The 22303-nt window shown below is 58.9% G+C and overlaps 5 protein-coding genes across 5 annotated transcripts in view; 2 read left to right on the forward strand and 3 right to left on the reverse strand.

Annotated features, from left to right (window-relative positions):
• Positions 1-1445: 1445 nt before the first annotated feature.
• On the forward strand, positions 1446-2442 carry ETH_00008590 (uncharacterized protein; the record flags this gene model as incomplete). The annotated part of the gene is made up of 2 exons (XM_013378531.1): positions 1446-1559; positions 1792-2442. The coding sequence occupies 2 exons, from the start codon at positions 1446-1448 to the stop codon at positions 2440-2442; spliced, it is 765 nt and encodes a 254-aa protein (XP_013233985.1).
• Positions 2443-4053: 1611 nt separating this feature from the next.
• Positions 4054-7704, reverse strand: ETH_00008595 (uncharacterized protein; the record flags this gene model as incomplete). Its single annotated transcript, XM_013378532.1, has 1 exon — positions 4054-7704. The coding sequence occupies one exon, from the start codon at positions 7702-7704 to the stop codon at positions 4054-4056; it is 3651 nt and encodes a 1216-aa protein (XP_013233986.1).
• Positions 7705-9926: 2222 nt separating this feature from the next.
• Positions 9927-11484, forward strand: ETH_00008600 (Fructose-bisphosphate aldolase, related; the record flags this gene model as incomplete). Its single annotated transcript, XM_013378533.1, has 3 exons — positions 9927-9929; positions 10285-10381; positions 10478-11484. The coding sequence occupies 3 exons, from the start codon at positions 9927-9929 to the stop codon at positions 11482-11484; spliced, it is 1107 nt and encodes a 368-aa protein (XP_013233987.1).
• A 1906-nt stretch (positions 11485-13390) lies between these two features.
• Positions 13391-16054, reverse strand: ETH_00008605 (polyadenylate-binding protein, putative; the record flags this gene model as incomplete). The annotated part of the gene is made up of 1 exon (XM_013378534.1): positions 13391-16054. The coding sequence occupies one exon, from the start codon at positions 16052-16054 to the stop codon at positions 13391-13393; it is 2664 nt and encodes an 887-aa protein (XP_013233988.1).
• A 3105-nt stretch (positions 16055-19159) lies between these two features.
• ETH_00008610 (uncharacterized protein) overlaps positions 19160-22303 on the reverse strand; it is a gene marked incomplete at both ends in the record, with an annotated part of 4854 nt that continues 1710 nt past the window's right edge. The window contains 7 exons of the mRNA XM_013378535.1: positions 19160-19249; positions 19433-19529; positions 19818-19951; positions 20310-20484; positions 20712-20977; positions 21850-22001; positions 22271-22303. The exon at positions 22271-22303 is cut by the window's right edge and continues 465 nt beyond it. Of these exons, the coding sequence (XP_013233989.1) occupies positions 19160-19249; positions 19433-19529; positions 19818-19951; positions 20310-20484; positions 20712-20977; positions 21850-22001; positions 22271-22303 (947 nt within the window). The remainder of the gene's footprint in view (positions 19250-19432; positions 19530-19817; positions 19952-20309; positions 20485-20711; positions 20978-21849; positions 22002-22270) is intronic.

Raw genomic sequence — 22303 nt, forward strand, 5'->3', positions numbered from 1 at the left:
CAACCTGCTGATGGATTTCTGCCCCGCTTCTGCAGAAAATGCAGCAGTTACGTTCTTGCTGCTGCGTCTCGTGCTGCTGCTGCTGCAGCAGCAGCAGAGGCCCTTTGATCCAGCCGACGTACATAAACAACAAATAGGGATTTGCTCCTCTACAGAAATGGTCTCGACCCACTTGGCTGTCTCGGCCGCGACAAAATACTAAACATGCAAATTGAAATAAGTTTGTTTTGTATTATTTAATTATTACTTTTTTATTGCATCGTTTTTCTTATTTTAGTGTTTCATTAAGATGGAAATCGGGGCAGGAGCAAAAGCGCTCGCAGGCGGGTGGCTGTGTGCACCGGAGCTCCTCTTTGGAGTTTCTTGGACCTTTGAGTTCTGTTTTTTTGCATTAATTAATTATTATTTTTAATTTGAAAGAAAAGGCAAAAGAAGGAAGCTAAGAAGGAGTTGAGGGAAGCAGGCTAGTGGACATCTGCACGTCAGACGCTTTGTGGGGCCGAGACACCGCCACTTCCAATCTGTTCCCTCGTAAGACTATTTTCCTCCGTCTTTCGGGGAAGAAATTCATATAAATAATTCATTTGCGTCAGCTGCATCAAATAGACTCTCGAAGGAGTCGCAGAACATTATCAGCCTGCTGCTGCTGCTGCTGCTGCTGCTGCTGCTGGTCAGCCTGGCCCAGGTCTCGATTCAGCGGAGGAAACCAGTGGCTCTGTTAGTTTTCTTCGCTTTTTTCTTGTCCAGTGCATTAATATTTTGTTGCTTTTCAAATTTAGTAATTCAGTTAGACATTTGAATCAAGTTTCTCCCCGGTAGAAGACAAGAGCAGCGGAGCTCTCGCGCTGTGTGCAGAAGCAGCAGCATCGCCCAGCGGGGTCTCGAGCTGCTGCTCCTTCCCTTCAGGCTCCCAGCACTAGTTTTTTCTGAATTTGTTTTATTAATTTGTTTTATTAATTTGTTTTTTGCGAAAACGAGCCGTTTGTGCTCTCAACTCGCTGCTCCCTTCTGCCCATTCAAGATTCCAAGGTGCGTTTCTGAACTCCGCAGCAGGTGCAGCGTCAGGTGGAAAGCGAGCAATTTGGCGGCACACTTTTGGAATTTTTGCATTTTTGAAAAGGAAAAGAGTTTCGCTTTTCAATTATTTCATCTTTTTGCTGCCAAGTTGATGCATTCCATGCGGATCGGGCCGCTACAGCTCGCTGTCTAGGGGTGCCGCTCACAGCCCACAGGCGCCTCAGACCAGCTAGTTAGTACTTCAGCTCGCTGCACAACTTTGTTTCTCCTCCTCCAGGCTTTTATATCTTCACTTTCCTGTTGCTGCTGTTGCTGCTGTTGCTGCTGCTGCTGCTGCTGTTGCTGCCGCTACTGTTGCTGCTACTGTTGCTGCTGCTGTTGCTGCTGGTGCTGCTGCTGTGTCTGATGTCTCAGACTTTCTGCTGAAAATGGCCGTCGCCGACAAGACCCCCACTTGGCGTCTTCTCTACGGCGAAGAGCCGCAGTATGTTCGCCCGGAGACTCGCGTGTACCTGGGAGGCATTCCGAGCTGCTTGACGGAAGTCAGCAAACCCTAAACCCTAAACCCTAAACCCTAAACCCTAGGGAGGCAGTGGGGGCGGGCGGGGGCGGTTGCCGCCTCCTCGCTAGCCAGTGCTTAACACGCCCCCGTCCAAACCCTAGACCCTAAACCCTAAACCCGTGGAGGGGGGGCAGAAGCGTGCAGTGGCAGTGGGGCGGGAGAACAGGCGAGGGTTTAGGGTTTAGGGTTTAGGGTTTGGGGCTGCTGCGCAGGCGGACCTGGAGCACCGGCTGCGGGCCATCTACGGGCCCGTGCAGATATATGTTTATATGAGAGCTGAAAACGATAATGGCTATGCTTGGGTAGGGTTTAGAGGCGAAGAAAGTGTAAGGAGGGCCCTCAGTCTTGCTGCAGAGCGGCGGCAGCAGCAGCAGCAGCAGCAGCAGCAGGAGCAGCAGGAGCAGCAGGAGCAGCAGCAGCAGCAGCAGCAGCAGCTCAAGGCAGGCCTCCAGGGGCCCCGCAAGGGCGTCCAGGAGGGTACCCAGGGGCCCCAGAAGGGCCCCCGAGGGAGCCCCCAGGAGGGGCCCCTCAAGGGCGGCCTGGGGGGCCCCCAGGAGGGGCCCCTCAAGGGTTTTGAGAAGCCCCAGGGGCCCCCCGGGGGCCCCCGCGAGGCAGGGGGAGAGTCCCCTGCAACGAAGGGGGTGGGGGACGGTGACGCAGCAGCAGCAGCTGCTGCTGCTGCTGCTGCTTCCTCCGAAGAACTGGTGGAGAAGCTGCAGCAAAAAATTGCGAAGCAGGGGCAAGGGGAGCAGCAGAAGCAACAAAAAGAGAAAATTAAAGATTTAAAAAGTGAAATTGAAAAACCCAAAGTTCCCCTTGCAAAGGAAAGCCCCAGAACTGCACAAGCAGGGGGAAAGGCCTGAAGAAGCAAAATTACAACCCCACCCTGACGGTGTTGTGTTGCTGTTTTGCCTGCTGCTGCTGCTGCTGCTGCTGCTGCAGCGGCGGGCAATTTGCACAATGCGCGTGGAGTATTTCGTTTTGGTTGTTTTGAATAATTTAATTAAAAGTAATTGTGAAGATAAATGGAAGTGAATTCGTTCAGTGGGACAGAGGCGTGTTCCGTTTCCCAGTGTCGCTGGGGTGTACGTACACCCGAGCTTTGGTTGAGCGGGCGGCTTTTCGTGTTCGGGTGTATGTACTGGCGAGGTTTCGAGCTTTTTGCTTTTTATTGAGAATTAAAAACAAAGATTTTTGCTGCCGAGGAAAGGCTCGCGCAGCTGCCGGGTGTATGTACACCCCGCTGTCTTTCGTGAATTCGCAAACGCAGTGCTTTTGAATGTCTGGACAACTGTGCTGGGGCGCAAGGCTAGCTAGCTAGCTAGCTAGCTAGCTGCCTAGCTAGCTAGCTAGCTGCCTAGCTAGCTAGCTAGCTGTCTAGCTTCTGTCTAGCCCGCCAGACATCAAATTTGTGGCGGTCTGGCGGTTTAGCTAGCTGGAAATCAAGCCAGCTAACTGATAAGCTAGGAGACACTGTAGCTAGCTAGCTAGCTGGGTAGCTAGCTAGCCGTAGCTGTGGCGGGCTATATTGGGCTGCAGCAGCAGGCGCAGCGGCTAGGGTTCCGGTGTGGGGCCAAGTGCAGCAGCAAAAGGGGAGGTAGCGGCAGCAGCACAGAAGGTGTTTATAGAGAACTTCTTAACTGAATGCATGCAATTAGATTTGAACTTCTTTGAAGACTAGAATATAAAGCTGCATGCGTTTGAAGAGGCTCGGAGTTCTTTGGGGCTAACTGGGCTTACGTGTACTGTTACTATTGCTGCAGCCTGCTGCGTACTCAGCAGCAGCAGTCTAAGTATCTAGCTAGCTAGCTAGCTAGCTCTGTTTGGCTGATTAGCTAGCTAGCTAGCTACGTGGCTGGCAAGCTAGCTAGCTAGCTAGCTAGGTTGCTATCTGGCTGGCAAGCTAGCTAGCTAGCTATTTGGGTAGCTACCTAACTAGGTACCTCCCTCGCTACCTAGCTAGCTGCCTAGCTAGCTGCCCAGCTAGCTGCCCAGCTAGCTGCCTAGCTAGCTGCCCAGCTAGCTGCCCAGCTAGCTGCCTAGCTAGCTGCCCAGCTAGCTGCCTAGCTAGCTGCCCAGCTAGCTGCCCAGCTAGCTGCCTAGCTAGCTGCCCAGCTAGCTATCTAGCCACATCTCTAGCTAGCACTTGGAGCATTTAGAAGGAAATAGATTTATTTTTAGCGAATAAATATATTTATTATTAGTGCACATCCGCAGAGAGAGAGAGCTATCTTTGAATATACTGGTAGCACGGGCACGTGTCGTTGCTGCTGCTGCTGCTGCTGCTGCAGCAGCGGCTGCTGCTGCTGCTGCGGCAGTAGCTGCAGCAGCAGCTGCAGCAAGGCCGCGCGCAGCAGGCGTGTGCTGCTGCTTTCAGGCGACAGTGTCTCCTTTTGAATTGTCTCTTTTGGCAGAACTTGCAGAATTTATTTTTGCTTTTTGTCACTAAAGGGGGCCCCTGCTGCTGCTGGCTGTCAAGGCCCAAAGGGGGGCCCCTGGGGCCCCTGAGCTGCTGCTGCTCCCCAGGCGCTGTCTGCTGCTGCTTGTATTGCTGCTGCTGCTGACGGAGACACCCGAAAAGCTTTGCTGAAGAAGGGGGGGCCCTCGCCGTCTGCAGCAGCAACGAGCTGTCTGTACACCTCGCGGCTGTTGCAGCACGGGCACGGGCCTGCTGCTCCCCCCGCTGCTGCTGCTGCTGCTGCTGTTGCTGAGTGCGCGCAGCTGCTGCAGCCCCCGAACAGCAGCAGCGCGAGAGCCCGGGTGTCTGTACACTCCAAAGCCACCCACAAACCCTCCCGCAGCTCCCGGCCCATTTGGCCTTTTCCCCAGAGCATTTTTCCCAGGTAAAGAGCAGCAGGGGGAGCTCCCTCAGCAGCAGCAGCAGCAGTTGCTGCTGCTGCTGCTGCTGCTGCTGCTGCAGCGGGCGCGCTGCTGGGGGGCTTGTCTTCTGAGGTGTACGTACACCCCACAGACGCATGCACTCCTGTCTCTTCTGCTGTCACTTTTAAAAAGCCCTCACAAGGGCCCCCGAGACGCACAGCGCGCATTGCCACCCTGCTGCTGCTGCTTCTGTTGCTGCTGCTGCTGCTGCTGCTGGCGGGCTGCTGCTGCTGCTTAAGCAGCTTCAGCAGCTGCTGCAGCAAGGCCTTGCTGCTCTGCTGCTGCTGCTCGCCCCCTGCGCTCGAGGTGTCTGCAGCGCCACTCTTGAGGCCATCCTCTAGCCACAGAATAAGCTTCTGCTGCTGCTGCTGCTGCTGCTGCCGCTGCTGCTGCTGCTGCAGCAACCTGATTGACTCCCAGTCACGCTGTGCGCTGCTTTGAACAGCAATGGAGGATAGCATTGCATGCAGAGGCTCAGCGTCAGCTGCCTCGCCAGCAGCAACGCGCAGCAGCAAGCTGCTGCTGCTGCTGCTGCTGTTATTGCTGCTGGTGCCGGTGTTGCTGCTACTGTTGCTGGTGCTGATGCCGGTGTTGCTGCTGCTGTTGCTGGTGCTTATGTCGGTGCGGCTGCTGCTGTGTCCTCTGCCGTCGTTATCCCCTTGAGGATCGCTGCTGCTGCTGCTGCTGATAAGGAAGCTGCTGCTGCTGCTGCTGCTGGGACGTCCACTCTTTGGAAGCATCTGTACAGCTCGTTGAGCCAAGGCAATTACAAGGGCCTGCTGCAGCAACAGCTGCTGCTGCTGCTGCAGTTGCTGCCTCTTCCTCTTTAGAGGTACTTGTGCTGCTGCTGCTGCCTGAGCCTCGCGCAGCAGCAGCAGCAGCATTGGGTCATCCTGCAACAAACTGTGCCACCGGCCTGTTACGGGCATGCTGCTGCTTCTACCAAACGCATACTGCTGCTGCTGAAGACCACCATCTTCTTGCTGTTGCTGCTGCTGGTGTTGCTGCTGCTGCTGTTGTTGTTGCCGCCGCTGCCGCTGTTGCTGCTGCTGCTGCTGCCAGCTTGCAAGGAGGTCTACGGGAGAGGGCAGCCCTACAACGGATCGGTGTAGCGCCTTGGAGTCGCTGCTGCTGCTGCTGCTTGTGCTGCTGCTGCTGCTCGTGCTGCTGCTGCAGCTGCGGTTCAGTATGACTCCCTCCACAGTGCTGCGCTTCACAGCTGTCAGCAGCACAACTGTCCCTCTAGCAAAAGCATCCAACAGAAGCGGATGGGCCACCAGCAGCACCCCAGGACGAAGGCTGCTGCTGCTGCTGCTGCTGCTGCTGCTGCTGCTGGTTTCTTTGGAGAGGGAGAGGTCCGCTCCTAAGAGCCGTTCCACAGGAATCGGCTTGAAAGCCCGCGTGAGCCACTTTTGTTGCTGCTGTTGCCGCTGCTGCTGCTGCTGCTTCTGCTGCGGTTGCTGCCGCCGCTGCAGCAGTATCTTCGAGCGCCCCTGCAGCAGCTTGTCTGCAGCACGGTGCAGCTCTACGCGGGACGGGAGCCTGGGACTAGGGGGCCCCCCTTGGGGCCCCCCTTGGGGGCCCCCTTGGGGCCCCCCTGTGAAGGTTTTATGTTGCATACTTTCAGGTTCCTCGAAGCCTGCTCGGGCTTGAATGAAGCGAGAGAGATGCGTTTGCTGCTGCTGCAGCAGCAGCAGCTTCTCCGCCTGCAGCGCGCGCAGCAGCTGCTTTCCCAGCTGCAGGACCTGCTGGGTGCTGCTGCCTGCAGCAGCAGCAGCAGCAGCAGCGTGAGTAGTTCCTGCTGCAGCAAGCTCTGCAGCTGCGGCTTCCCCCGCCGTAGCAGCAGCAGCTCCTGCTGCTGCTGCTGCTGCTGCTGCTGCTGACTGCAGGCCCCTTGCTAGGGCCACCTCGAGATCTCCCAAAGTCCGCAGAGCCCCCAGCAGCGCCCGCGCGGTGTCTTCAGCAGCAAGCAGCAGCACCTGCTGCTTCGCAGCACTTAGCCAGCGGCAAGCAGCAAAGAGAGCGTCGGGGAGGCAGTCTGCTGCTGCTGCTGCTGCTGCTGCTGCTCCCCTCGCTGCTGCCGCTGCAGCTCCCGCTGCCTTTGGTGGTGGTAGTGCTGGAGCTTCCAGCGCTGCTGCGGCTGCAGCTCCTGCTGCTGCTGCCGGTGCTGCTGCTGCTGCAGGCCTTTCTGACAGCACTGGTGCTGGTGCTGCTGGATCTGCTGCTGCTCGTGCTGCTTTTGCTCGTGCTGCTGCTGTTAAAGGCCCCCGTGCTGCTGCTGTTGCTTGCTGCGCTAGCAGCTGCTGCTGTATCTGCCTCCTTACGTATCTCGTGGCCATTCGCGTGAGCAGCTGCGGGAGCTGCAGGACAGCAGCTCCTGCTGCTGCTGCTGCTGCTACTGCGGGTGGTCTCCCGGATGTAGCTACTTTCGCTGCTGCTGCTTGTGCTGCTGCTTGTGCTGCTGCTGCTTCCCCTATTAGCTCTGACTGCAGCGCAGCTCGCACTATAGCTGGGGAGAAGTGCGTGGCTTCCCCCCAGACGACGCGCAGCAGCAGTGCGGCCTGCTGCTGCAGCTGCTGGCTGTCTGCTGCTGCAGCGCTGCGTGCTGCTGCTGTGCGGGCCCTCAGGCTCTCCGCCGAGAGCCCAGCAGCAGCAGCAGCAGCAGCAGCAGGAGGCCTGAGAGCAGCCAGCAGCTGCGGGTGCTCAGAGAGGAAACGGAGCTGCCGGCAGAGGCGCCGGAGGGAGGGCAGCAGCACAGGAGACACACGGGGATCCTGCTGCTGCAGGACCGGCAGTTGCTGCTGCTGCAGCGCCAGCAGATGCTGCTGCTCCAGCCCGTCTGGCGGGCTGCTGCACGTGAAGATCGTGCAGCCCTCAGGGGCAGAGCTGCCGCGCCGTCGGCTGCTCCGGTGGCTGCGCCTTCCTCTGCTGCTGCTGCTGCTGCTGCCGCTGCCGCTGCTGCTGCTGCAAGCAAGGCGCTTAGCTGTACATTCGGGGTTGCTTGCTGCAGCGCGCCAAGTGCTGCACGACACAGTGTTGCTGCTGCTGCTGCTGCCTCCCGAGAAGGACGCGAGGGAAGCTGGAGGCGCTTGACAAAGTGGCGCTGCAGTGGAGCAGACTGGAGCTGCAGCAGAACGTGCTGCTGGTGCTAGTGCTGCGCTGCAGCTGCAGCTGCGCAGCGGCCGCTGGCCCAAGTCAGAAATGGCCTGCCCCGTGCGAGCTGCTGTAACGCCTAGGCGCAGCATTCTCTTGAGGCCTGTGGGGAGAGCAGCAGGGGGAGCGGGTGTTGCAGCAGTGGCTGTGTGTTTGCTGCTGGTCCATTGCGAGCTGGGGGCCGCGGAAGTTGAATTGTCGACACTGGGCCTCAGAATTTTCCCTTTAAAAGCATATTTTAAAATTCAAATATGCTTTTAAAACTCAAGCACCTAATTTTGGGCCTTGAGGCGGCGCGATTCCCGCGGAAACGCGCCACCTGAACTTGCTGCTGCAGCAGTCACGGCGCTCGTGCACGAGGGTTTCGGAGGAACACGCAAAGAAAGGAGGAAATTGAAAAGAAACACTGCAAAATAAAAAGAAATGAACCAAATGGGGCTCTGCATGCGCTGTTCTCCCCAGACTCAGCCTTGTTCAAGTTTTGCAAACCGCCGGAAAAACCTGAACTATCCGCCCGCTGTACCAGACAGCGTCTGTCTGGAAGTGCAGATCACGACTTTAAATTTAAGCTGCAGAAAAATGCATTATCTGCAGTTGCTGATGATCACTTCATAAAAAAGAAGAAACAAACAACACGGCGTGTTCAGTGATCGGCTGCCGCCAACCCGCGTGTACACTCAAAAAAGTATGTTGCAAGAAGCAGTTATTCCGCGGGAAACTTTACTTTACCCGAGTCTGACCTCTTCAGATTTGTTTTAATTTAATCTAATTTTATTTGGAGCCGAAATTTTCCCAGATTAGGCGAGAAAAAGTGGAAATTTCCGCAATCGAGCGGCGGCTCTGCACGGTGCCGTTCCGAATCCACGGAAACCAATTTGAAACGGCTGCGATTTGCAGTTTAAGACGGCATAAAGCCCGAAACTCTCGATTATAATGAACTACAAACCCTTTTGAAATCTTATTTTTAAAAGATTAGATTATTTATGGCTCTTTCTTGCGCAGTGCTGGCGCCGAGAGCGAGGCAGCGCTGCTGCTGCGATTCGGCTGTTTGCGCTGCAGCACTTCCCTCCTAAGGCCCCCATTTATTCTTTAAAACTATTTTATAAATACTATTTGCTTCAGGAACTCCTTTAAGGGCGCCTTCCCCGCAGGCAGCTGCAGCAGGACGCGCAGCAGGGCAGCAGCGCAGCAGCCATCGACTGTACATACACCTTTGTGTGTCTGAGAGCAGCAGCAACACTCCACTAAATCTGCAAACACTTTAATATCTTTTTAAAGGCCAGAGTCCTCCCGCTTTGCTGCTGCTTTTAAAACAGCCAGAGGCCAGTTCTGCAACAGGCAGTGCTTAGAGAGCCGGCTTTTGTGCCGTTTTTGACCTTAGAGGCCAGCAGCCCAGCGAGACCCCTAGTGCAGCAACAGCAGCAGCAGCAGCAGCAGCAGCAGCAAGTGAAAGGGGCCAAAGCAGCAGCGCAGGCGCAACAAGGCCCTCTGGCCCCTGAGGCCTCTAGTGTTGAATTGTTGAATTTGCCTTTTTGCTTCTTCTAGAGAAAAGGCCGAAGCAACTGAGCAGCAACTAGCTGCTGCTGCTGCTGCTGCTGGCTCGGGAGGGAGGCGCCGCAGAAGGGACACAGAGTCACTGAGACGGCAGCTCGCAGCATCAGCAGCAGCAGCAGCAGCAGCAGCAGCAGCAGCAAAGGCCAAGGCTTTGCTTCGGGCGGAAGGGCTGCGGGGGTTTATGGGTGCCGGGGGCTGGAGTGGGGAGAAAGGCAGAGAGCCAGGGGATCGGGGAAGGTTTTGCTGCGTCTTTCTGCTGCAGCAGCAGCAAAGAGCTGCAGCAGCAGGGGATGTGTTCCCCCGCGGCCGCGTGTGCCTGGAGCGCTGCTGCTGCTGCTGCTGCTGCTGCTGCTGCGGTGGCAGCAGCGCAGCAAAAGGAAAGCTGGGGAGACACCGGAAGCGAGGCGTTGCTGCTGCGCAGGGAGCTCGCGCTGCTGCAGCAGCAGGCCAGTTAGCTGCAGCAGGGTTGTAAAGGCTAGCTGGGCAATTAAATTGGCAGCAGTTGAGCGAAATATAATTAATTATTTGGAAAAAAACACACGGAAAGAGAAAGGGCAAGCTAAGCGGGCCAAGGCGGTGCAGCAGCAGCAGCAGCCTTTGCAGTGTACATACACCCCGCCGCGTCGGCGGGCGCCTCCCCCCACAGGCTGGCTCTCGCCATGTTGCAGGAAGCACCACTTTTGGTTTTTCGATTCTTTTGGGGTTTCGTTTTGAATTGAAGAGCTGCGTCGTTTGCTTTTGCATTTCTAGGTCGTTTAAAATGGTGAGAGGATCCCACGGAGCTGGCTTTGGGTGCTCGCTGCTGCTGCTGCTCGTGTGCAGCAGCAGCAGCAGCCGGCGTTGTGTCTGCGGCTCGCGCCCAGCGAGACCGTGTTAGGGGAGCATCTCCGGCGCCAGCAAATTCCATTTAGTGTTTTGTTTTTAAAAGTGTATTTGGAGTTGGGTGGGGTTGCTTTGTCTAGCGCCGGTGGCTGCGGCGGCGGCGGTTTGTGTGTGTGCGTTTCGCGGGAGGTGTCGGCGTTTTGGGTAATTTTTTTTGCTTTTTTCGCCGAATGAGGGTTCAAACGGCGTTTATTTTCATTTATGGGGTTTGTTTCGGGTTTGTTTCGCGTTTTCAGGCAGAACTTCCGCAGGACGTCGCCCAGGAGCTCGCCGCGACGGCGAAGGCTCTCGCCGCCCCCGGGAAGGGTCTGCTCGCAGCCGACGAGTCGACAGGTGAGCGCGCGTGTGCGCCGGCGCAGCAGCCGCGCGCCCCTGCTGCTGCTGCTGCCGCACCCGCCGCCGCTGCTGCTGCTGCTGCTGCTGCTGCAGGGACGATAGGGAAGCGTTTCGCGTCGATTGGGGTGGAGAACACGGAGGCGAACCGGGCGGCGTACCGCGGGCTGCTGTTCAGCACCAAGGGCCTGGGGGAGTACTGCAGCGGGGCGATTTTGTTTGAAGAGACTCTGTACCAGAAGAGCCCCGAGGGGACCCCGATGGTGGAGCTGCTGCAGCAGCAGGGGATCATTCCGGGGATAAAGGTGGACAAGGGGCTGGAGACGATCCCAGGGACGCTGGGGGAGCAGGCCACGATGGGGCTGGACGGGCTGAGTGAGCGGTGCCGCAAGTACTACGAGGCGGGGGCGCGCTTCGCGAAGTGGCGAGCGGTGCTGCAGATCGACGCAGCAGCAGCGGGCGGCGCAGCAGCAGCAGCAGCAGCAGCGAAGCCCTCGCCGCAGGCCGTGGCCGAGGTGGCCCACGGGCTGGCCCGCTACGCAGCAATCTGCCAGCAGCAAAGACTCGTCCCCATAGTGGAGCCCGAGATCCTGACGGACGGGCCGCACGACGTGGCCGTGTGTGCTGCAGTGACGCAGCAGGTGCTGGCAGCAGTTTTCGCGCAGCTGCAGCAGCACAAGGTGCTGCTCGAGGGGGCCCTCCTGAAGCCCAACATGGTCACCCCGGGGGCCCAGGGGCCCCCCGCTACCCCCGAGGAGATTGCCTTCTACACAGTGCGCACGCTGTCCAGAACAGTCCCCCCGGCGCTCCCCGGAGTCATGTTTCTCTCGGGGGGCCAGAGCGAAGAAGAGGCCTCGCTCAACCTCAATGCAATGAACCAAATGGGGCCCCACCCCTGGGCCCTTTCCTTCAGCTTCGGCAGGGCCCTCCAGGCCTCCTGTCTCCGCTGCTGGAAGGGGACAGAGGCCCACCGCGAGCGGGCCCAGGGGGCCCTGCTGGAGCGCGCGCGGGCCAACAGCGAGGCCCAGCTGGGGCGCTACCGGGGGGGGGCCGGCGGCGCCGAGGCCGCCAGGTCCCTCTTCGAGAAGAAGTACATCTACTGACGCTGCTGCTGCTGCTGCTGCTGCTGCTGCGGCGCGCGGGGGCGCGGGCGGGCTTTTCGCCGCGAGATTTGCCCGCGGACTCGCGCTGCTGCTGCTGCTGCTGCAGCAGCAGCAGCAGCGGGAAGGCGCGGCCGCGGGCGCGCGCGCTGGACTTGCGGTCTGTTAAGGGCTGCGCGGGGTGCTTTCGCGCCGGCGGCGTCTAGGGTTTAGGGTTTGCGGGACTTCGGGAACCCTTTTAGGGTTTCGGGCGCTCAGAGCTTCCTAGGGTTTGCTACCTCGCCTTGGCGCGCTGCTTTAGGGTTTGCAACGCGTAGAAGCGCTGCTTTAGGGTTTGGAACGGTTGCAACCGCTGTTCTAGGGTTTACGGTGTGGCAGGCAGCCCTCGCTTAGGATTTAGGGGGTGAACTCTAGGGTTTAGGGTTTCTTGTTAGGCTGCTTTAGGGCCACTGAAATCTGTTGTGAAGCGCCGTAGGTTTATTAGGGTTTAGGGCTTTGGGTGTTGGCGCATGCACACTAGGGTTTACGGTTTAGCCGCTGCTAGGGATTGGGGAGGCCCCAGCCCGCCCCGCAGCAGATTGAGCAAATAAGTGGTTGGATGAAGTGTAATTAAAAATTAAACGTTTATTTTTAAATTGTTGTTTAAACCCGAGTCAACAAATTGTTCCGCAGGTTTTGCTGCTGCTGCTGCTAAAGCTATGGTGCTTGAGGTGCTGCAGTTGCTGCTCTGCTTCCCACTTCTTTGCTGCTGCTGCAGGGCACCTTGCTGCTGCTGACGCTGTCTTTTGCTGCTGCTTGCACTAGAGAACTCCTCAGTCAACCCTGAACGGCTGAGTGCTGCTGCTGCTGCAGTTCCTGCTGCTGCTGCCGCTGCTGTAGATGCAATGATAGGCAAGGATTGTGCCTACATTGGAGGGAGACCGCAGCAACAGCAGCAGCAACAGCAGCAACCACTGTGTTCTTGCATCCTAAGGCCTCGATGTCATATACTCTAACTAAGGGTTTAGGGTTTGGTGTCTGTAACTGCTGCTGCTTGTTTTGCTGGAGTCGCCGTTGGATTAAATATTCTGTTTTTTGTTTTTTTTTCGCTTCTATGGGTATATTCATAGGGCTGCAGCAGCAGCAGCAACTGCTGCTGCTGCTGCAACAATTGCTGCAGCGGCAGCAGCTAGTGCCGCTGCTGCTGCAACAATTGCTCCAGCGGCAGCAGCTAGTGCCGCTGCTGCTGCAGCAAATGCTGCTGCTGCTGCAGCAAATGCTGCCGATACTGCAGCAAATGAAACGAAGACGCGAGACAACTCTGTCTCCCCCGTCTCCGCCTGTGCATTGATTGGCAGCAGCAGCAGCTGCTGCAGCAGCGGTCCGCGCCGCTGCTGCTGCTGCTGCTGTCCTACCTAAGGAGCAGTAGCCACAGCACCTGTTTCCTCCTCTCCTCCTGTGCTATCTTTGAAGATACAGACCAACGCTGCTGCTGTTGGCGCTGTTGCTGCTGCTGCTGCTGCAGCAGGCTTGCGTCTGCTGCTGCAGCAAAGAAGACTCGAGGGCCACCACGCTGAAGTCTTCGCTGCGTCACCCGTGCTGCTGCACCGCAGCAGCAGCAGCAGCTGCTGCTGCTGCTACATCGCACGGACACAAATCCACCCTTCCTGCACCGGTCCGCCTCTCCTACCGCTGTTGTTTGTCGCCGCAGCAGCTGCTGCTGCTACCGCAGCTGCTGCTGCGCCAACTGCTGCTGCTGCTGCGAGAAGCCAGCAGCAGCCAGCAGCCCCACCGCTTGCGCCACCGCCCGCGCGCGCGCGCCTCCCCTGCTGCCGCGGCGCCCCCGCCCCCGCCTCCCCCCCGCCGCCGCCGCTGCTGCTGCTGCTGCTGCTGCTGCTGCTGCAGCTGCTGCTGCAGCTGCTGCTGCAGCTCAGTTGGCGCCCCTGAGGACGCCGAGGGCCTCGTCGATCTTGCTTTTGAGCTGGGCCTCGCTCTCGAGGAGAATTAGCAGCTCGCTGTTGTCCATTTCCAACATCATTCCCGTAATTTTGCCAGCAAGTTCGGGCTGGTGGCGAGCGATTAGGGGAAAGAGCCTCTCGCCCAGCATTTGCTTCTGCAGCGAGGGCTGTGCTGCAGCAAGAGCTGCAGCAGTGAGGGGGGCGTCGGGGGAGAGGAGCATGTGGGCTGCTGCGTCGAGCTGCTGCTGCTGCGGGGCGGCGGCGGCGAGGTGCAGCTGCTGCTGCTGCTGCTGCTGCTGCTGCTCCAGCCGCGGGTTCCGCACCTGCGGCGTGAACTTGAAGGAGCCGCCGCCGGGCATTTGCTGCTGCTGCTTCAGCAGCTGCTGCTGCTTCGCGCCGCTGCTCGCCGCGCCGCCGCGGCCGCCGCGGTGGCCGGGCGGCCCGCGCTGCTGCTGCAGCATGGGCTGCTGCTGCTGCTGCTGCTGCAGGGAGGCCTGCAGCGCGGCGGCCGCGGCCACCGCGGACTGCGGCCCGTAGATGTGCTGCAGCGCGGCCGCGGGCGCGAGCCCGCGCTGCAGCGCGAGGCCCTGCTGCTGCTGGAAGTGCTGCTGCTGCTGCTGCTGCCTCCCCGCCCACGGCAGCATGGCCATGTGCCCCTGCGGAGGGTACAGCACGGGCCTCTGGGGGTACGCAGCAGCAGGGGGCACCCCGGGGAGCGGGGGCCCCGGGGGCCCCGCCGCCGCCGCAAAGCCCACGGGCGGGGGGGGCCCCCCGGGCACCAGGGGGCCCCCGGGGGCCCCCCCCTGCGCGCGCACCGGGGGGGGCCCCCTGAAGCGCTGCTGCAGCCGCTGCAGCCGCTGGTCCCGGCGCTCCGCCAGCCCCGTGTAGAGGGGCTTTCCCTTGACGTACTTCAGGTGCATTTCGGAGACAGCTCTTGTGGCATCTTCAGGGTTTGTGAAGCAGACAAACCCAAACCCTCGCGACAAACCCTTCTCGTCCCGCATGACCTTCACGCTGCTGGTGGGCCCGAAACCCTCGAACAGCTCCTGCAGCTTCGCGTCGTCTATACTCTCATCTAGGTTTTTCACGTAGAGGTTTACTCCCCGGTACTTGTCTCCGCGTTCCTGCTGCTGCTGCTCGTAGCGCTGCCGCAGCGCAGCAGACCGCTGCGCCCGCGTCTGGTGCGGCCCCACGAACAGCACCATCTCCTCGCCGCCGCCGCTGCTGCTGCCTGCTGCTGCTGCTGCTGCTGCTGCTGCTGCTGCTGCTGCTGCTGGCGGCGTCGCGCTGCTCGCCGCGGTGCCGGCGGCGCCGGAGGCCTCCGCCGTGCCGTTCGGCGTGCTGCTGCTGCTGCCGGTCGTGGCCGCGTCGTTGCTGCTGCTGCTGCTGCTGAGGGCGCCGTTGGCTGCTGGGGCCTCCCCCGCCTCCCGCGCGTCCGCCGCGGCGGCCGCGGCGTCCCCCGCCTGCTGCTGCTGCTCCCCGCCGCCGGCGCCGCCGCCGCTGCTGCTGCTGCTGCTGCTGCTGCTGTCGTCCTTGAAGCCGTGGGCGTTGACGACGCGGCCGTTGAGGCTGTCGACGCAGGCCTTGGCGGCAGCGTGCTGCGCAAAGTTGCAGAAGGCGAAGAGACGGCCCTTGGGGTCTTGGCGGAGGACGAGGCTGGTGATGTCTCCGAAGGGAGCGAGGAGGGGACGGAGGGCGTCCGGGGAGCCCCAGCAGGCGGGGATGTTCTTGAGGTAGACGTTGGTGAACCTGCTGCTGCTGCTGCTGCTGCCGCCGCTGCCCTCGCGCTCGCTGCGCGTGACGAAGGGCCCCACGTACACAGTCTTGCCGCCAATCAACATGCCGTTGACCTTCTCAATGGCGCTGCGCGCGGAGGCCTCCGTCTCGTAGTGCACGAAGCCGTAGCCCCTGCTTCTGTTGAACTCGTCGACGCCCACTTTGCAGCTCAAGATGTTCCCGAACAGCGAAAACGTGTCGTACAGCGCCTTGTTGTCGATCGACTTGTCCAGGTTCTTCACGAACACGTTCCCCGCGCCGCTCCGCCGCAGAGACGGGTCCCTCTGGCTCCACATGATCCTGCACGGCTGCCCGCGAATCAGCGCGAAGTTCAGCGCGTCCAGCGCCCGCTCCGCGTCTCCCAGCGACTGGTAGTTCACGTACGCGTAGCCCAGCGACCGCCGCGACACCGAGTCTCTGCACACGCGGATGGAGGTCACGGGGCCCACGGCGTTGAAGACTTCGAAGAGCATGGCTTCCGTGACTTCGGGGTGCAGGTCTCCGATGTAGAGCGAGGGCGAGACGTAGGTGGGGTGCGGGCCCGCTCCCGCTCCCGCTCCCGCTCCCGCTCCCGCTCCCGGGCCCGTCGCCGCGGCGCTGCCGGCCGCCGGCGCCGCGCCCGCGCCCGCGCCCGCGCCCGCCGCGGGCTGCTGCTGCGCGCGCGGGGTCGCCGGCGCCTGCTGCGCGCCGGCCTGCGCTGCTGCTGCTGCTGCTGCTGCTGCTGCTGCTGCTGCTGCGGCGGGGGGGGCGGCCGCGGGCGCGGCCGGGGCGGGGGGGGGCGGCGGGGTGGCGGGGGGCGGCGAGGGGGCGCCGCCGTCGAGGGAAGGCGCCGCGGGAGGCGACAGCGCGCCCGCCGACATCTTCTTCCGCTGATTTGGGGTTTGGGGTTTGGGGTTTGGCGAAGCTCCGGGCGCGCGGCGCGGCTGGCGGCACGGGCGAGGCGGGACGAACCAGGACACCGAGACGCGCACGGACAGACGCACAGCAACAAACGGCGGAAGGCGCTAAGAAACGGAGACAGAACAGAGAGCCTGTGCGCAGAGAGCCCACTGCAGCAGCAGCAGCAGCAGCAGCAACTGCAACTGCAACTGCAGCACGCGCAGCGAGAGAAACTCCGGAGCAGAAGAGCCGCGCGGGGAAAGACCAGCGGCGAGGAAGAACGGGCGCAGCGCCGAGAGCTGCGGGGATGCTACGGCAGCAGCAGCAAGGGCGAAGCAGCTGCTCCAGCAGTCCGAGGCTCGCCGAGAAGCTGCTGCTGCTGCGGCGGCTGCGGCAGCTGCTGCAGAAATTCAAATACAACGCAACCCGCAACTAAACCACAGAGACAGAACCAGAGACAGATGCCAGCCAAGCCGCAGCAACTACTGCAGCACGAGTACCCCCCGAGCACCAACGCAAACCCGCAGCAGCACAAAGCAGCCCTATTTACACTTTTCTTTTTTGTTCTCAGCAAACGCAACAACAAACGCGCCCAGAAAACCTCATACCTGCCCGCAGCTGCCGCTGCTGCTGCTGCAGCAGCCCTGCAGCTGCTCCTAGAGGGGTGTGCTGCTGCTGCTGCTGCTGCTGCTGCTGCAGCCACACCGACGCCTGCTCAGCCCGCTCTACACCGCCCGCCCCGCAACCTACTACACCCTTACAACCTTTTTTTTATACACTTTTCAAACGCTTCTTTACTTCTTATTTCCATTTCCCCTTTATTTCACAAACTCTGCGCTTTTTCAAACCCATATACCCCAAACACAAACCCCCAGCCACCCCGCCCGCCTGCTTTCGCCGTACACAGAGAGCCCAGAGCAACCGCCTCGCCAACCCCGAAAAGGGCCTCTAAACTCCCTTTCTTTTCCCCTCTTTCCCGCAAATTCACTTTCTTTTTCCTTTTCACTCCATTTCCACAAAAAATGTCCCACTTTTCCCCCTAACTTCCCCCTAAATTCCACCCCCAACTCCCACCCACGCCCCGCGCCGCAGCAGCCCCGCAGTGACCTATTGCGGGGTGTACGTACACCTACGCACAACACAGCTTACGCCCTGCTGCTGCTGCTGCGGCGGCAGCTATTTCCTCCCCTTCGTTCCCTTTTAATTTCTCTTCCTCTATACTTTCTCACAGCCTTAGTCCCACGCATACAGCCCCGCACAGCAGCAGCTTCTGCCGAGCTGCGCAGCAGCAGCAACCGCTGCAGCAGCCCAGAGCAGCAACAGCAGCAGCAGCAGCTGCTGCTGCTGCTGCAGCAACATGTAACATTTTAGGTACATAATTTCAGGGAACCCGCGGCGCCCCCAAGGGAGGCGCCTAGGGGGCCTTCCGGCCGGCTGCAGCAGCACCCGGTTGCCCTACTCCCCGCACCCCAAACCCTCAACCCTAAACCCTATATGAGAGACTTGATCACATACGGGATCGGTGCCTAAAAACAGACCCGGCAAGTTCCTGAGGACCTATTCTTTGTCTAGCTGCCGCATCGCTGCTCCTCCCCTCCAAACGCTTGAAACCCTAAACGCTAAACCCTAGATTTATAAACCCTGGTTCTACACACTCGGCCTTTCTCTAGGACTGTCCCAGCGCGCGTCCCTGTATTTCAAGGGCCTCCCAAACACCCCCAAGGGTTTAGGGTTTAGGGTTTAGGGTTTAGGGTTTAGGGCTTGCGGTCGAGGGGCTTGCAAGCCTCGGGCTCCCGCTGCTCAGCAGCGTTGAGGTGTACGTACACCGCGAGAAAGAACAAAGAAAGAACTAGGCTCAAACCCTAAACCCTAGCTCTGGCTCAAACCCTAAACCCTAGCTCCGGGTCAAGCCCTAAACCCTCGTTCCAGAGACAATGGCGCTTAAGAGGTTCGCTGGGGTCTTCCTGAACCCTAAACCCTCTAATCGAAACCCTAAACCCTCAGAGCCTAATGTTTGTTGTTGCCGGGGTCCCCTCAACTAAACCAGTTGGTCTTGTCTCGCTTTAATGAACCCCCAAGGGGCCCCACAGGGGGGCCCCTAGGGGGCCCCCTTTGTAAGGGATTCCACACAGGAGGGGCTCCTCTTAGGGGCTAGAGAGTTTTCTCTATGGGGCCCCTTAGAAGGCTCTCTGTGAGGGTTAACCCCGTGGGGCTTCCCAAACCCTTCTTTGGGGCCCCTTTAGTAACCCTCTGGGGGCCCCTCTAGGGCCCCCCATGCAGCGAATTGAGGCCCTCGTGAGCCGTTGAGGGGCCCCCTTTCGTGCCCTTAAAGGGGGCCCCCGTCTACGCTGTTCCCAGGGCCCCCTATGGGGGCCCCCATGCTAAGAAGGCCCCACTTAGGGCCCACTTACGGGGTCCCCCCTAGAAAGACTTATAGGGGCTACCACTTGGGCCTCTCTGGCGGGCTCCCACTAGGGCAGGGGGCCCCCACTAGGGTAGGGGGCCCCCCAACTGGGGCTCCCAGGGACCTCCCAGTAGGGGGGCCCCCAGGGGCCCCCCTTAAGGGCCCCCAGGGGCCCCCTTAAGGGTCCCCAGGGGCCCCTAAGAGGGCCCCCAGGGGCCCCCGTCTTGGCCATGGGGTTTCTAGAGGTAATTGAAGGTTGGGGTACGACTTGAAAAATTAGTTTTGGTTTTCGATAGACAAAAATATGTATATGAATGTGCACTGTGGATAAGGGTATAGGGTTTAGGGTTTAGGGTTTAGGGTGTAGGGTTTGGAGTTGAATGCATGCAGTTGCGCGGACCCCACTGTGTGGGCACGGGGTGTACATCCACCTGACTAGGTGGGTTTTCTTTTGTGCTTTTAGCAGCACCTGCATATTTATGCTGGTGCTGAAGAAAAATAAATGACAAATGGAGCCTCTGCTGCTGTCTTTCGTGTCTTGCTGCTGCTGCTGCTGCTGCAGTTGCTGCTGCGGCTGATGCTCCTGCGTTTGCAACGAGAACAGCAAGGCAGGCTGCTGCAGCAGCAGCAGCTGCAGCAGCAGCAGCAGCAGCAGCGGGGAGGTGCGTGCTTGCTCGAGGATTTATAGAGATGGCGTTGGATTAGGGTTTTGAGGTGTATCCTCAGGTGTCCAGCCAGGCCGTAGGGGAACGACTTTGATTTGCCGGGCTCGCTGAAACAAACAAACCCTAAACCCTAAACCCTAGCGCTGGTACAGCATCCCTCAACACCTCTGCGGGCCAAAAGCCTAGCCCAAGCCCCTTCTAAAAAGAAATGAGGGAGTCAAAAAAAGAACGCTGAGGAGTCAGGGTTTAGGGCTTACGCTTTACGGTTTAGGGTTTAGGGTTTACAGTACCTTGACAACAGTGCAAACTGCTCGTATTTCCGGCAGCAGCATTAAGTCTTGGAGTTTCGTGCAGCTGAAGACAGTCTGAGACAGCTCCTTTCCAAACCTACGCGCAAACCCTAAACCCTAAACCCTAAACCCTAAACCCCAAGAGGTAGAGACAGACACTGCAGCTAACAGAGGGACAAAACCCTTAAAGCTTCTGAAACACAACTTGCGCAAGAGCAAACTGGGAATGGAAAGTTGAAACAGGGTCTAGGGTTTAGGGTTTAGGGTTTGGCATTGAGTTTAGGATTTAGGGCTAGGGTTTAGATTTGTCTAAGTAAGCAAGCTGGCTGCAGCGAGCCTTCGCCCCAAACCTCCGGGTTTAGGGTTTAGGGTTTAGGGTTTGGACCTGAGTTTGAACTTGCGGCTCAAGACCGACAGGGGAAGTCCCTGAGGGTTTGCGCGCAGCAGCTCTAGGAGACAACTTTGCAGCTCTTCGATGCTGCTGATGTAGTTTCTGCTGTTGGTCCTTTCTGGCAGCCGCTGCAGCAGCAGCAGCAGCAGCAGCAGCGGGGAATTCAGAAACAGCACATATTGCAGAAGTGCACATGCACACACACATGTATGGTGCCTGCTTTGCTGCAGCTGCTGCAGCTCCGCCGCATCTGCTGCTGCAGCTCTGCCGTACCCACTCCTGCAGCAGCAGCAGCAGCGGCAGCAGCCGCAGCAGCAGCAGCAGCACCACAACCACCACCAGCACCATCATCAGCAGCCACAGACACACCCACAGCACCACAATCAGCAGCCACATCCACAGCCACAGCAGCAGCAGCAGCCACAGCCACAGCCACAGCAGCAGCAGCAGCCACAGCAGCAGCAGCAGCAGCAGCAGGGGCCTCACGAGCATGGCCTGGACGACCTTTTTGCACTGGTTGATGGGTTTAATGACACTATTTTCGTAAGCCAAAACTTTCCACTTGGAAATGGCCAACTGCACAATGTGGCAAAGTTGTCCCAAAGAAAAAGCCCGAAAAAATGGCAAGTCCAGCCGCCGCAGGAAGCAGGCCATTCCGTACCTGCAGCAGCAACGCACAGCCCCAAAAAAGGGTTTAGGGTTTAGGGTTTAGGGTTTAGGGTTTAGGGATTAGGGATAAGGGTTTCGCGTTTGGGCAGCGTCGAATCCGGAGTTTGGGGCAATGGGAAAAAGGCGATGAATGAATTCGAAATCGAGTTCACGACCAAAGGTCTAGGGTTTAGGGTCTAATGTTTAGGGTTTAGGGTTTAGGGTTTAGAGTTTAGGCACCGTCCGCCTCCAATTCGAAGTCTGGAGCACTGGGAAAAGGCGCTGCTTTGGATGAACTCGAAAAAGCTTTCCCACATAAGTGTGGGGTAGGGATCGTTGGGATCGTTTGCATCGATCCAGCCCCGGTGGTCTGGGGGTGGCAGCAGCAAGTAGACCACTGGTTCCCTGCTGCTGCCCCCGCTGCTCCCGCTGCTGCTGCTGCTGCTGCTGCTGCTACTCACGCAGTCCACCACGCACGTGTCTTTCATCTGCTTGTAGTAGCTCAGCTGTACAGACACCGCAGCGAAGTGTGGGGTGTTTATTTTGAAATGAAAACTTTTTCAAAATGCATGCAAAGGCAACGTTTTAAATCATCTTTCTTTTGAAATAAAACTATTTTTAAATGCATGCAAATGCAACTCTTTTAACTGTCTTTTCGCAAAACGGAAATGCAATTATGAAAAAGTTGCATTTGTAATGAACACCCGAAAGACTTGCCTAGAGTGGCGCCAGGGCAAGCGCCTGCAGACGCGTAGACCCTAAACCCTAAACCCTAAACCCTAAACCCTAAACCCTAAACCCTCGCCCTATATCCCAAACACTAAGCCCCAGAGCCTGAAGAAAGCTACAGCCGCCAGAAAAGTTTACATGGAGCAATTTCTGCATGGATCCTAAACTCTAAACCCCAAACCCTAAACCCTAAACCCTCGGCCTAAATATAAATGAACTTCTAGGCATCATATTTATGCATTTATACTACTCGCCTCCGTGCGCACAAACGCAAAACCCTAAACCCTAAACCCTTGAAGCAAGCTAGGCCCTTAGAAACCCTTAATCCTAAACCCTAGGCTCTTTTAAAAACAAAAATGTCACAAGTCCTAAACCCCTCTAGAAAAGCACGCAGAACCCTAAACCCTAAGCCCTCGCTAAACTTTGCGCGCTGGACCCAAACCCTAAACCCTCGACCCCAAACCCTTTACTGACCCCAAACCCTAAACCCTAAACCCTTGCGATGTTAATGGCCAGCTGCGCGGAGCAGCCGCCCTACGCCCTGAACCCAACCCCTAACCCCTAAACCCTAAACCCCAAGCCCCAAGCCCCAAACCCTAAACCCCAAGCCTAGGCCCCAAACCCCAAACCCTAAACCCTAAACCCTTACGAAGTTGGTGGCCACCTGGGCGGAGCAGCCGTTTTCCAAAAGCCGGCCTTTCAAGTTAAAAGCTGTTGGCAAAATTTGATCTCCATAAAGAGACTTTAAGGCCTGCAGCAGCAGCTCGCGTTCCCAGGGGGGCCAGCAGCAGCAGCTCTCAGCTGTACAGACACCCCACGCCGCAGCAAACGCAGCGTGCCCAGCAGCAGCAGCAGCAGCAGCAGCGGCAGCAGCGGCGGCAACGGCGGTGCCGCACGCAGCAGCAGCAGCAACGACAGCAACAGCTGCGCAGACGGCAAAACGACTCCAGCAGCTGCAGCAGCAAGAGCAGCAACAGCAGCAGCGAGAAAGACAGCAGCAGCAACAGCGAAAAACAGCAGCAGCAGCAGCAGCAACAGGTGCAACAGCCGGGGGCGCTTCAGATGCTCACTGGGGGGCGCCGACTGCCAAGGCCGGTCTCTAG

Source organism: Eimeria tenella, genomic scaffold, assembly GCF_000499545.2.
Source record: "Eimeria tenella Houghton genomic scaffold, Eth_scaff9, whole genome shotgun sequence".
Classification (NCBI taxonomy): domain Eukaryota; phylum Apicomplexa; class Conoidasida; order Eucoccidiorida; family Eimeriidae; genus Eimeria; species Eimeria tenella.